This window comes from Chiloscyllium punctatum, chromosome 36, assembly GCF_047496795.1.
Source record: "Chiloscyllium punctatum isolate Juve2018m chromosome 36, sChiPun1.3, whole genome shotgun sequence".
NCBI classification, from domain to species: Eukaryota; Metazoa; Chordata; class Chondrichthyes; order Orectolobiformes; family Hemiscylliidae; genus Chiloscyllium; species Chiloscyllium punctatum.
In genome coordinates, this window is record NC_092774.1 from 44,461,555 (window position 1) to 44,476,526 (window position 14,972).

At 40.0% G+C, this 14,972-nt stretch overlaps 1 gene segment (V, D, J or C); it reads right to left on the reverse strand.

Moving 5' to 3' along the window:
- Positions 1-1,585: 1,585 nt before the first annotated feature.
- Positions 1,586-14,972, reverse strand: part of LOC140460456 (Ig heavy chain C region-like) — a 34,239-nt gene continuing 20,852 nt past the window's right edge. Inside the window, 3 exon segments of the C gene segment in view lie at positions 1,586-3,288; positions 7,510-7,667; positions 10,565-10,637. Coding sequence covers positions 7,658-7,667; positions 10,565-10,637 — 83 coding nt within the window.

Consider the following 14,972-nt stretch of genomic DNA (forward strand, 5'->3'; position numbering starts at 1 on the left):
AGTTGCAGAGGGAATGGCCTTTCTGGACAGTGGATGGGGTGGGGAGAGATATTTATCTTTGTTGGTGGGGTTCATTTGTTCGTGATGGAAATGCAGGAGAATGATGAGATGTATACAGAGGTTGGTGGGGTTGTACGTGAGGACCGGGGGGTATCTGTCTTTGTTGCAGTTGGAGGGGTGGGGTAGTCGGGAGTTCCGAGAAATGGATAAGATGCGTTGGAGGGCATCCTCAACCACATGGAAGGGAAAGTTGTTGTCTTCAAAAACGGAGGCCATCTGGTTTGTTCTGTGGTGGAACTGGTTCTCCTGGGAGCAGATGCAGCAGAGGCGGAGCAAGTGGGAATAAGTGTTAGGGATTTTACAGCAGGCAAAGTGGGAGGTGGTTTAGTCCAGGGAGCAGTGGGACTCAATGGGTTTGTAGGGGATGTCAGTGTTGAGTCAGTCACCGTGAATGGAGATGCAGATATCCTGCAAGTGGGGTGGGGCGTCTGAGATGATCCAGGTGAAATTCAGGTCAGGGTGAAATGTGTCCGTGGAGTTGACAAACTGTTCAACCTTGTCGTGGGAGCTGGGGGTGGTGCTGATACACTCATCAATGTAGCGGAGGAAAAGTTGGCAAATGGAACCAGTGAAAGTGTAGAACATAACCGACAAAGAGACAAGCATTGCTGTGGCCCATGCGGGTGCCCCTTTGTCTGGAGAAAGTTGGAGGATTCAAAGAAGAAATTATTCATGGTGAGAGTCAGTTCAGCCAAATGAATGAGAGTGTTCGTGGAAGGCTACTAGTGGAGATACCTGTACAGGAAGAAACTGAGGGCTTGGAGGCCTTCATCATGGCAGATGGAGTTCTATTGTTCCTATCGACGACCATGGTGAAAATGAGGCTTCGGGGACCAGGGAAGTGAAAGTCTTGGAAGAGTTGGAGGGCATGGATGGTGTCCGAATGTATGTGGGGAGTTCCTGGACCAGAGGAACAGGACAGTAATTAGGTATGTGGAGATGAGTTCAGTTGGACAGGAGCAAACTGAGATGATCGGGCAGCCAGGGTAGTCATGTTTATGGATCTTGGGTAGTAATTTCCAGTGCCAAGGTATCAAGATCTGCTGATTAGTCTTCAATAATTGATTCATTCATTACTGAATAGCGTTTTTGAGTCATTACAGGTAGATGTAATTCTGACTGTCTTTCTGGAAGAATTTAGAACTGAAAACTAGATTCCGTTGATGACTAATATCTGTGGCAGTAATTCAATGACGTTTTATCCCTCATCTTTGTTGCATGATAATTATCAAACCTCGTTGCTCTACTCTGCATACATGCAAGGACATACATTGCAAGGGATCAAACAGTGCCTGCCAATACCCCTTCAATTCAGCTAACATCCTGACATACTCTGCAGTCGCCTATGTAACAGAGATTGTAGCAGATAAAAACGTCTGATCTCGCAAGAAGAGTTTGTAGATGGGCAATAAGGTTTGAGAGTGTCAATGCTTCCTACTTTACAGGACTGAGTTTCAATTCAATCTGACGATTGTTACGGCCAGCAAACTGAAAGTAAATGAATAAAGCTCTGCACAGCGGTTGCTAAATTAAAAACTGATTTTATTTGCAAAAGGAAAATCATTTATGAGGCGAAAATCTGTGAATACTGACGTAATCAGTGGAACGAACTGAATAACATTACATTTTGAAAACATGTTAGATTGAAGGTCAGGATTTCAACAACATAGAAATGATTGGCAATATGGAGTAGATAATAGCAAGTACATTTCACACCACTGCCTTGACAGAATAGGAAGGCAATAACTAAATTATATTACAACAGTGGAAAGGCAATAACTAAATTATATTACAACAGTGATATCTATTGTTGGCAGCATGACATTTCTGCACTTTGCATAAATGAGTGCAAGTTTCATCTGTTTCTGACACTTCATTTATTTTGAAAATTATAAGAATTGTAGGCTTGTTAATAAAAGTAACTCAAAGGCTTGAAAACACATGTGGGAATAGAGTGAAGGTACTGAGAAAGCAAAAGAGCTTACAAGGCTTTGAATGGCTCATTAATTTCAAGAATGAATCTCTGATCCACTCAAAACAAAATGTATTCTCTTACATTTAATCACTCTTCCATTGCAACTTGGAAGGTTTGCAGCAAAATAAACAGCACAGAAATCAGTTAATGTTTAACTGTGATGTTACACAGTATCTGGTGCCAATTAGACTTCTTTTGTTTTGTTAGCAGAGAGAGACAATGAATCATTTGAACTCTGTTTGAAAATAGCCCTTCATAAAATTGCTTTAGTGCACCTTTTGTCTCATAACAACAATGTTTCTGGGAATTCGTAACCATTGATTGAAATAGGCAATTATATTTGAACGCATTTCCACATATGTGGTATGACGGATAGTTATGGCAGTGTACAGCGTCCATTGACTTTCTACGAGAATGTGAAATCCTGCGACTTTTTCAAGGTCTAATCAAATTGTATGCTACACTCAAAAATTTTTATTAAGTGTTCGCTGGGCTCTGTATCTCGAAATATCCTGAAGATATTCTCAATCGTTCCAGCTTCTGATTTTAGCAAACGAAGCAATTGCTCAAACTCAGCATTGATAGCCTTATCACTTCGCAAATAAAAATGCTGAACAGAGGAAATCTCGGCTGTCACTGTCAGATAATTAATAACAACAGTGGGGAGAAAAATACTCATACTTTTAGATGCGTTTCCAATTCTTGGAAAATGCATTTTCTATGCCTTCTGTAGTAAGGACTCGACATTCTGTCAAATTAATAGGCTTTTATCTATCTCATGCTTTTGGGTAAGAATTCTATACATGATCGCGTGCCTGCTTGGAAGGTTTCTCTGGTTACCTTTCTCAAAGATGTACTGAACACATCTCTAGCAGGTGAGTAACATAGGATACACTTCATTTTTTTCAAATGTTGCCGACAATTGGCAACTTTCAACGATTCGTCTTCAGCTTATTTAAATGGGGAAGAGTGATTTCCTCAGCTTGTGGCAGTTTCATTAAATTTCTTTAACACCAACACTTCAAAAAGAAAGGGTGAAGGTAAACGTTATGGACCAAAAATATGCAAATAGTTCTCATTCCTTAGTTGAGATCACATTAGAATACACGTTGAAGTGAAACCGTGGAAGGGCCATTATGAGTGAGAGCAAAAATCAATTCAATGCCATTTCTAATCAGCATCTGATGGAGCTTCATACACAAGCTTTCAATGAAGTCAGAAGTAATTGTTTTCATCAGTGATGGTCAGTTCACCTGCAGAGAGCAAAAGTCCAATAATTACGAGAAGAAAATCGATAAAAACGTTTAATATTCTGAAGCATACACAAGAGGCAAATCGCAGACTATCATTATGAAATAGAGTGGTTTGTTTTCTGATCTGGAAAGGATTGACAAAACTCCATGAGCAGGTAACCTCAACTCTGGTTAGACGTTTCTTCATGTATGCAACGTACTAAGAGAAATTTGGACTTGGAAGAAAAATAAATGAAGCATAGAGTCATGTTTTGTAGAGGAGATTAAGTTCAGTAACATAGCGAATACAAGGAAATAAACGCAGATCACGGCCCGCGTGGGAAAACGTAAGAAAAAAGCAAGTTACTACGGATGCTGGAATCTGAAACCAAAAAAGAGAAAATGCTGGAAAATCCCAGCAAGTCTGGCAGCATCTGTAAGGTGAGAAAAGAGCTGACGTTTCGAGTCTAACTGTCCCCTTCTCAAAGCAAACAAAAGGGAGAAATAGAAAGGTATTCATACAATTTACACTGTCATTATCACCTATTTGTTGCTACCTTTGCTTCTGGAGCCATATCTGTACGCAATCAGGTCCCGGACCTTCCCGTGGCTTGCCATTTCAACACACAATCCTGCTCCCATACCCACATGTCTGTCCTTGGCCTGCTGCAATGTTCCAGTGAAGCTCAACGCAAACTGGAGGAACAAGCAGTGGTTAGCACTGCTGCCTCACAGCGCCAGAGACTCGGATTCAATTCCTGCCTCGGGCAACTGACTGTGTGGAGTTTGCACATTCTCCCCGTGTCTGCGTGGGTTTCCTCCGGGTGCTCCGGTTTCCTCCCACAGTCCAAATATGTGCAGGTTAGGTGAATTGGCCATGCTAAATTGCCCGTAGTGTTAGGTAAGGGGTAGATGTAGGGGTATGGGTGGGTTGCGCTCCGGCGGGGCGGTGTGGACTTGTTGGGCCGAAGGGCCTGTTTCCATACTGTAAGTAATCTAATCTAATCTAATCTAAACAGCTCATCTTCCAACTAGGCATGTTACAGCCTGCCGGTCTCAACATTGAATTCAACAACATTCAACATCTCGACCCCTCTGTTTTCATTTTGCTCCATAATTTCATTTCATTTATTTTATTTCCCTTTTTTCTATTTTTACACTGTTCTGAACCTCTTATTGCTTGATTGCCTCTTTTTCTCTCGCTCCCCACTCTCTCATCACCTTTTTCCTCTCCTCTTCCCCCTTTGCTACCCTTCCGCGCTGTTTTCCATTTTGCCTCTGCTTCTCCGATTCCCCCCCACGCCCCCTCCCCCCCCCTCCCCACCCCATCCCTCACATATTTTGCCACATAGCTCTGGCTTCAGCCTTGGTCATTCACAGCTCCTAATCTCCCTATAATCTCTCTCTGTACTGTCATTATCACCTCTTTATTGCTACCTTTGCTTCTGGAGCCATGACTCACCTTCTCTCAGAATAGTATAAATACCTCCCTATTTCTTCCCTTTTTTTAGCTTTGACAAAGGGTCATTTGGACCCGAAACGTCTGCTCTTTTCTCTCCTTACAGATGCTGCCAAATTTGCTGAGTTTTTCCAGCATTTTCTCTCTTTTGGGCAAATGTAAGGTTGTTTACAGTTGGCGAAGACAGTTCAAATTTGATTACAAAACATCAGCAAATTCTGAGTTCCTGTTTATAAATTAATTGAATTGATTTTCAATCGACGCCATCATCCTGCTTGCAACTTGGAATGGCATCACTGAAAACCGAGCTTGCAGTTGACAAAGCGATCGCTAGTGCAGTAATGCTGGGGCAATTATGTGTTTCAGAGGCCAGTTAAGGACAAAATGTAGAAGTGCACTCTGCAGCATATATCGGCAAACTGCTGAGAATCAAGTTCCTCAAGTTAGAGTGGGAAATTCCAGTATTCAATGCTCTCGCAAAGCTGAAAGAATGAACTGACGACACCATATGTCTGTGTGTATTATTTATTCACAACAGATTAAAACATAAAATTATAACCGGCCCTTGACTACTCCTTGAAAATCCCAAAACAAAATCTATGAATCTTCTTCTCTATTTCAATCGGGTGCCCCGTGAAATGAGGCTTTCACCTGTTTGCAAAGCAACCAATTGTCATGCAGGAATTTTTTTCTCTCAGACAAAGCATTTTCATTAATCAAACAGCTAAAGTTCTGTGGATACTGGAAATCCAAAACCAATTTTGAAATTGATGGAAAACCTCCGGCAGCATCTGTACAGTGAAACCAGATTTAATGCTGCAGGTCAGTGAACTTTCTTCAGAGCTTCTGTATTTCATTAATAGATTACAGATTAATAATTCAAGGCTAGTGTGGGACGCAATGAGCGGGACATCCTGTTATAGTTACACCGAATTCTTGAGTTTGTGTTTGGCTGCAGAGGGCACAAGGCAAGAAAGATATATTGGTGGTAGATTCTGCATAATGCAGAGTCACTTAAACGATGCCGTGCCTTTAAACATCAAATGGATTTTGGATGGTTGCAGTGATCATAGTGAATTTCTATTAAGGTGGATTATACAAGGTGGTTAAAATTAGTTCTGAGCGAAATGCAGTGAAACAGGATAACTCTTGAGCTCCATCAAATCTATGTATTGAACTGGTAACTCAATCATCATTATCTAATGGTGATATTGATGATGATGGTCACAGAGTACAGAAGTATGCTTGGTAACAGTACTAATTAGTGCTAACATAATAGGGAGAGATGTGATGAACCATTTCCTCTTATAAAAGATGCTGGAGATGTTGGAGTCGCCCACTCAAAATTGTGTGGATGACGAGTACCTTTTTTTAAAGAAGACATTCTGGACCCTTGCCTTTATCAGTGCGTATTTTAGAGATGTGAGATCAGGGCGGTTATGTTGGAGTTTTACAAAACTTTGGTTAGTCCACAGCTGGATTACTGTGTGTAGTTCTGTTTACAACACGACACCAAGGATCTTTTTTTTGAAGTGGAGGGAGTTTGTAGAAGATTAAGCAGCGCTGGAGAGCTCCAAATAGTAACAGATGCTTTGTTCATCCTGGTTGTTTTCTTTACAACAGAGAAAATAGATGGGGGAACGTGATTTAGATGTACATGACTACAAGTGGCATGGCCAGGGTAGATGGGAAACTATTGCTTCCTTTAAATAGGTGTTCAGTAAGGAAGGAACATAAAGGAAAATGATGGGTCGGTGTATCAGAATGAATTTTATGGAGTATTTGTTCAGCCAGACGGTACTGGGCATCTGCAAGGCAATGCCTCGGAGGGTAGTAGAAGTGAGAAAAAGAACTTCTTAATATTTAAATGTTTGCGTGAATGAGCACTTCAAGAATTCTAACATACAACTCAAATGCTGGAATGTGCGATTAGAATAGTTAGATCTGCACAACTCTGCAGAAATTGTGTTTGTGTGTTCTGTGACTGTATTAATCCACCACCAAGTCAAACAATCTTTCTGCATGATGTCGAGGATTTGGTATTGGACTGGGGTGGATAAAGCTAAAAATCACACTTCACAGGAGCAGTGCTCTGAAAACTCGTGGTTCCAAATGCAACTGGTGGACTAGAATCTAGTTTTATAATATATATTTTTAAAAATATTTCTGCATCTATCCTGTAAAGATCTGGAAGAATCCTGCATGTTACAAATAAAGTCAGCTCTCATGCTTTTCCTATAAATTAACTTTGATCTGTCACTAGTTAATCTGATTCATTAACTAATCGGAACTAAACTAATCTAAACTAAACTAATTAGTTAATCTGATTCATTAACTAATATTTTCCTCATTCATTCATGGAGATGCAGAATTATTTGAAACAATTTGTGCTGAACTTCTTTCGATCTTTTTGTTTACCTTTATGCTCTCGGGTCTCAATATATTTCACCGTGTCTAGCTTATTACCACCAAGTATGAACTGCCTTTTTTAAAAAAAAAACGTTTTCTACCCTTTTATGAACTGACACTACGAGTGAAGCATTATTTCAATGACTGACATATTTTGGTTCCTAAATCCCGCATTTTTTTAAAATGTGTACTTGCATTCCTCTGTGCTATCATCCCATGAGGACGTTTATTCAAGACGCCAGTTAATCACTCAAGATCAATTTGAAGAGGATTAATGATTTTTTTTAGTAATAGCTCTGCATTATTATGTGCAGATTAGCATGATTTCATCTTCGATAGCCGAATGTAACACAGCTATAAAAGTGTGTTGTTACCTTAAGCACAGTTACAAATGTGCTGTACAGCATACTGAGAATAAACAGGATGACAAACGTCACAATGGATAATGAACTGTTGGCATCTCCATTGAAATTTTCTTGTTCATTTTCTTCGATGTCATAGTCCACCGGGTCCTCTTTTATTTCAGGGATACCTGCAATTAGTGGAAAAGATTTTTTTGAAAAATTAGTCACGTCGACAAAAAAAATCCCGGTAAATTTTCTCTAATATCAAGGCACTGGCAATTGTGTGATATTTGATACATTCTTTGTAAGACTGAGTAAACTTCAGTAAAGGAATTAATGTTCTATCCCGGAACGTCCATGACATAGTAGACTATACAGTTGTGAGAACAGGCAATAGAGGGCAGAGAATAGTAAACATGACTTTCTCAGAGGGATGTCATGCCTAACAAATTTGTTAGCAATTTTTGAGAATGCAATAAAATGTGTGGACAACAGGAGATCAGATGATGTAGTTTATATATTGATTGCATCAAAGCTTTTGAAAGACCTCTTACTGTACATTATTAGAGACAGTTCAAGCACATGGACCTGAGCAAAAGCTTTCACGCCAGATCAGAAACTGGCTCTGTAATAGAACCCAAAGGCTGTTTGGATCACTGGAGCCTTGTGTGAAATGGTACACCACTCCGAGCAGTTTAATGACCCTTATTGTTCGTTAGATACACAAAAAATTCAGATAAAAATGTGGGGGGAGTAGGAATATGAAACAAACTTGCAGAAGATACCACATTTGGAAGTGTGGTAAATAGTGAAAATCCTATTGGGTGACTGGAGACCTAAGACAGATGATAATTATCCCTGATAAGTGCGAGATAATATGCTTTGGAAGAAGAAACAAGATGAGGTAGTGTTAGGGCACACCTGTTTTCATCTGTCGTGCCATGGGGCATAAAGAAGTAATTTTGGACTTGTACAAAGCGTCAGTCAGGTTAGGTTTGGAGTACGATGACCAGTTCTGGTCTTGTCATGGCAGGAAGGATGTGATAGGATCAGAGGGGAGAGAGGGAAGGTTCACCAGGATGTTGCCTGGGACGGAGAAATTGAGCTATGCTATGAGCCTAGATAGGTTTGGATCATTTTCTTCAAAACAGAGTAGACAGAAGGGGTAATGATTTCTGTGTATACGATTACGAGAGGTATGGAAAGTTTTAATAGAGAACACCTGCTCCCCTTGGTTGAGGAGTCAATCACGACAGGGTCATGAGGTTCAGAGTGTCATTCAACACGTCGAGAGAATTTGGAATGCACAGATTGGCGAGGTAACATAGAACATAGAACATCGAACATAGAACGTTAAAGCGCAGTGCAGACCCTTCGGGTTTCAATGCTTTATCGACCTGCGAAAATGCTCTGATGCCCTTCAAACCTACACCATTCCATTATTATCTATACGTATTTCCAATGCCCATTTAAATGCTCTTAACTTGGGCGAGTCTACTACTCCAGGCAGGCTATTTCACGCCCCTAGCAATCTCTGAGTGAAGAAAATACCCCGAATATCTGTTCTAAATCTGACAGCCCTCGGTTTAAGCTCAGTCCCCTCATGTTAGCGATCACCATCCGAGGAAAAAGGCTCTCACTGCTATCTAACCATGTTATGATCTGATATATTTTGAATAAGACACCTCTCAACTTTCTTCTCTCTCACGGAAACAGCCTCAGTTCCCTCAGCCTTTCTTTAAAAGACCTTATTTCCATACCAGGCAACATTCTAGTAAATGTCCTCTGAACCCTTTCCACAGCTTCAACGTCCTTCTGATAGTGCGGTGACCAGAACTGCATGCAATATTCCAGGTGTGGCCTTACCAGTATCTTGGACAACTGAAGCACGATCTTGTGGCATTGAAACTCAATTTCCCTACCAATAAATGCGAATACACCATATGCCTTCTTAACAACCCTATCAAACTGGGTGGCATTTTTCAGGGATTTATGCACCTGGACACCGAGATGGGTCTGTCCATCTACACTGCCAAACATTTTACCTCAAGCCCAGTACTCTGCGTACCCGTTACTTCTTTGAAGTGAACCACCTCACACTTTTTCCACATTAATCTCCGTTTCCCACTTCTCAGCCCAGCTCTGCATCTTAACTGTGTCCCTCTGTAGCCCACAGCATCCTTTGGCACTAACCCCAACTCTGCCTTCCTTAGTGTCATCCACAAATTTACTAACTCATCCTTTAACGCCCACATCCAGATCATTCATAAAAATGACAAACAGCAGTGCCCCCAGACCAGACCCTTGCGGCATGCCACTGATAACCAAGAACCAGGATGAACATTTCCCATCGAACACCATCCTCTATTTTCTTTAAGCTACCGATTTCTGATCCAAAACGTTAAATCACCTTCAATCCCGAAACTCCATATTTTGTACAGTAGACTACCACGTGGAATCCTATCAAATACCTTACTGAAGTCCAAATACGTCACGTCAACCTCTTGACCTTCATCCACCTGCTTTGTCACCTTCTCAAAAAACTCAATAAGGTTAGTGAGATACGACCGACACTTCGCAAAAACGTGTTGACTATCCCTAATCAAATCATTCCTTTCCAGATGATCATAAAGCTCTTATAACCCACTGTAAGGCTCACTGGCCTATACTTATCAGGGTTGTCCCGACTCTCCTTCTTAAACAAGGGAACAACATTTGTTATCATCCAGTTTTCTGGCACTACTCTTGTCAGGAATGGTGACATAATGATCGAGGCAAAGGGCTCTGCAACCTGTTCACTGGCTTCCCCGTGCATTCAAGGATAAACCCCACCTGGCCAAGGGGTCTTAACTATTTTCAGATCTTCCAAAATTGCTAAAACCTCCACTTTGTCAAGCGTAATCCCATCAATTCTTATAGTCTGCATCTCTGCATTCACACAAATATTTCCCTTTTCCAAAGTGAAAACTGACGAAAAGTATTCATTAAGCGCTTCACTTATGTCCTCAGATTCCACACACAACTTTCCAAAGCCATCTTTGATTGGCCTAATCTTACTCCAGTCATTCTTGCATTCCAGATGTACCTGTAGAAGATCTTCAACTTTCCCTTGTTCCTAACTGTCAACAACTTCTCACGTTGGCTGGAAACCTTGCAAACTTCAAAGAAATAGAAATATACTTCAAATATCACAATATTCAAGGATATGGGACAAGTGCAGTTATTTGCAATTAGTGCACGTTTAGTGCACGTTGGAGCAGAAACGATGGAGCAAAGGGTCTTTTCTGTGCTGGTATGAATCTGTGCATCTATGGATCTGTAAAATGTATTAATATCCCATACAATTTTACTTTTCCCGTTCGGAGAAAAAAGTGAAGATGACAACAGCATCTGGTGACCACCAACTAATGTCTTGCCTCTTGATACCAACAACAATGAAAGGAAATCCATCTAAAATAATTACACTTGACATCACTCGGTGCAGAACATTCGTAGGCATGAAGTGGAATCAGATGCTAAATAGGTATTAAAGATTACATGAAATAGGCAATGATTGGGGATGGGGAAGAGAACGCCAGTTCTCATAGAAAGATTTAACCGGTGGCCTATTTAGTACAGATCACTAGATATGTTTTCTCAATTCAGAAACACATTGGTGCTCCATCTCATTTGACAATTATATGACTTCTTGTCATCTTTTACAATTGTCTTTGTATTCTGTGACTTTACAATTGGAGAAAAGCATTGATTCTCTTACTCTTGCAATTTCAGGCCAGCATTTCAACTTTGTTACCTCGTCAAAATACCAATCAATTATTTGACCACCTTTTTTTCCTGTTTTGAATCATGGCTTCATTTCAGTAATTAATGCACATTTCTCCATCTCACTGATACCTTGATCCAAAATGATTCATTCTAAGTTCAAAACAGCTCCCACTAATAAAGTTCCATTGACAGGTTTGCAGAGATCTATTTAGTAATCACGTTATGAATGAAACTTCGCAGAACTATAGAACCATACAACATTACCTGAAGGACACACCACCCCAGTTTCACATCCAAACTGCTTCCAAATAACTTGAGGATTTCTGTCTCAACCATCAAACCAGGAAGCAAATCCCAGACAGCCCCCAACATCGGATGGAAATGCTTTTCTCTCCCTTACTTCCCATGTCGTCCTAAGATGTACCCTCTGGTTAAACGATGATCAGTTATTTTGTTCTAATTACAGAATGTGACTGTAAAAAAAAAATCATTTCTATAATACATTAATGTATTTCCCCACAATAATACCATGACTTCGCGGCCCATACTATATAAACCCCCTCATTGTTTTGTATTCTTCAATTTCGTTAGAACTCTTCCGCCTGTCTTGGGAGGAAAACAACAATGGTACATCCATTTAAAATTTCTCACAACATTCTTGTATAACTTGTTGTCCTCTATCCTGAACAATTTTGCCTTTCCACGAACGTGGTGACTTGGACTCGACACAAAACTGCTACATTTGATTCAATAAACAAACCACAGAGTTCGAGCATTGAATATATTTTGCGTTCAACTTTCCATCAAAAGCAGGAAAACATCTCAATGGTTCACACATGCCTTTTTTAAAAACCACTTCATCACCTCTTCTTCAGCAGTCACGGACCAGTGGACGTCTGCTGTAAAGTTTCTGACATCCTCTTCACTTCATAAATTCTCACTTACAGACTGAATTCAAATTATCATATTTCACCGGCAGAACTGAACCAGTCATATAAAGCTGCATTTGACAGCCATTATCATTAATGTAAATGACGCCATTACCTCTGTATCATCAACGAAATCCAAATTATTACTTTCACATTAAAATATAAATCATGAATGTACACCTTCAATTCCGAGCGATAAATCACTAAGTCGTGTCATACAACACTGGAGATGGTCAAAAACAAAGGAACACATTCTCCAGTGTTAAACATTGCTTCCTGTCGGTGACACAATTTTGTAATCAAACTTGACATTCTCTTGTATTTCATGGGCTTTATTTTTCTGACAAGTCTTCGACGTTGGAACTCGGCAAATGCCTCACTATATCAATTTAGACAAAACCGAAATGCTATCCCTAAGAGTCCCCTTGATGCTATTGCACCAAAAAAAATCGCTTAACTTCATGACACACGATGTTCACTTCACAAATTCATTCTGACTTTCCATGATTAGTCCATCTCTTTCTTCGTACTATTCCACCTGACCTTTAATGATTGGTTCTCGTAAACCAATGGAAGACAGACTAACTGGCCTTTAACTTTCTGGTCGACCATCAAGACATTTTCGAGGCTGGAATAGTTGTAGACTTACAAGTATAATTATCTGCTACCTCACATACATTTCGTGAGAATTGGCAAATGATCCTTTCAGCATCTATTATTTCTTCATTGGGTTCCTTTTACCACGAAATACATATGCACTTTCCAGGAGGTTTGACTCTACAATACTTTCATTCTCATTATTATTTAATGTAAAGTTTTACTGGTATCCTTTTTTAATTACATTCTTTGCATTAATTCCCTCCTTCGTGAAGACAAAGAATTCTGTCAGAAACAGTTACAATGGCCACTCCTGTTCGCCCCAATGCTTTCATTTTTCACCTTCTTCCCTGAAATAGCTCAATGAAAGCATACTTAGGAATGCCTTAACTGTTCCATTATTTTATTCATTCTCTCGTTGATTTGCTACTGTCCTTTTTGCTTTAATTATCTTCGATTCTGTATCTTGCTGCTGTTGAGATGACAGGAATGTGGAAGCATGGAGCAGACCGTTCCACCCCTTGATACTGATTCACCATTCTAGATAGTATTGGATCGCCTACCTCGGGTAATGTTTCCATCCACCCACATTGCCACTAATGTCATTAACATCAAACACTGTCATGCACATGCTCGGTCAATCTTTCATTATTCGATTAGCTCAAACTATTAGTGCAGTCTCTTCAAAGTCGTTTCATGGAATGGTCCGACAATCTCACAAATTTGTCATCTGGATGTTCATCATAATTCATTGGAAAGGAAATTGCATCCTAACTTAAGTGAAGGTAATAGATTTTGCACTATGTCTCTGTGCAATCTTAGCAATACTACAAATTTGAAGCAATACATGCATTCACGTTCAAATTTACTTGCGATTGAACTCCTTAAAACATAGTTGCTGTTCATTGCTTTCTAACAAATTTGATTTGATTGGAATTATTATTGACACATACCTAGGTGCAGTGCAGGCAGATCATAGCAAACAAAGTATATAGGGTCCTAGGACAAAGCGAATAGAAATTGTTATAGCTGCAGGTAAGGGGGACAGAGCGAGATCAACATGAAATATAATATTTGAGAGTTCCATTCAGGAATCTAATAGCAGCAGGGAAGAAGCTATTCTTGAATCTGTTTGCTCATGTGCACAAGCCTTTATGTCTTCTGTCTGAGAGAAGAGGCTGGAAGAAAACGTAGCAGGAGTGAAAGTGGTCTTTGATTCAATTAGTTGGTTTCCAAAGACAATGGAAAATCAACACGTCTTCTATGGCTGGAAGGCTGGGTTATGTTATGGACGGGGCTATATTCATGACTCTTGTAGTTTCTTGTGGTAATGGGAGAAGCTGTTGCCAAATCACACTATGATGTATGCACAGAGAAGGCTGTCTATGGTGCATTTGTGAAAATTGATGAGAGTGCTTGTGGACATATCAAATTTCCTTCAGCCTCCAGAGGAAGTAGAGATGCTCTTTTGTTCCCTTGAACATTGAGACGACATGGGTAGACCAGACAGGTTGTTGGTCGTAATCACTTCCAGAACCTTGACACTGTGGATGAACCCCATCTCAGCCCTATTGATGCAGACAAGGGCATGCCATCAGCTTCACTTCCACAAGGCAATGCTCGACTCCTTCATTTTATCGATTGCTGTCTTTACACCAATCCTCTTAGCATTCCATCTCTTTCTTGCATTTGTTAGATTTCAATAACTAATATAGTCAGACTCACAATTCCCTTTTAGCATTAACATTTCCCATTCTCCTGGCTTTTCAGAGATACTCCTCATTGAAGGCCGTTATGCCAAAGAGGATAAACTTGTAATTAATCGAAAAATAATCCATCTGATCTCTGTCCATATCAGTTTGGATCCTCCTTGCTTTCTTATCATGTCCCACGTAGTTAATTGCCACTGACAATGCTGGAAATCTTGCGTGGTGTCCTCATAATCATTGATGCAGCTTAGGAATAACGAGTGCACAAATGTTGTTCCTTACACTACTTCACTTGTAACAATCGTCCAACAATAGAATGATAGTTTATGTATCCCATTTCGACTGACGCAATGTTTTCTTCAAATTAATGAAACCTTAATTAATGCCAATATAATGTCTGTCGTCAAGAAATCTTGAATTCACACCAGTATAGTTGATGCGAAGAAATTAGTGCTCATAATGTATTCAGGCAGTTGGACATTTCATCCAAAAT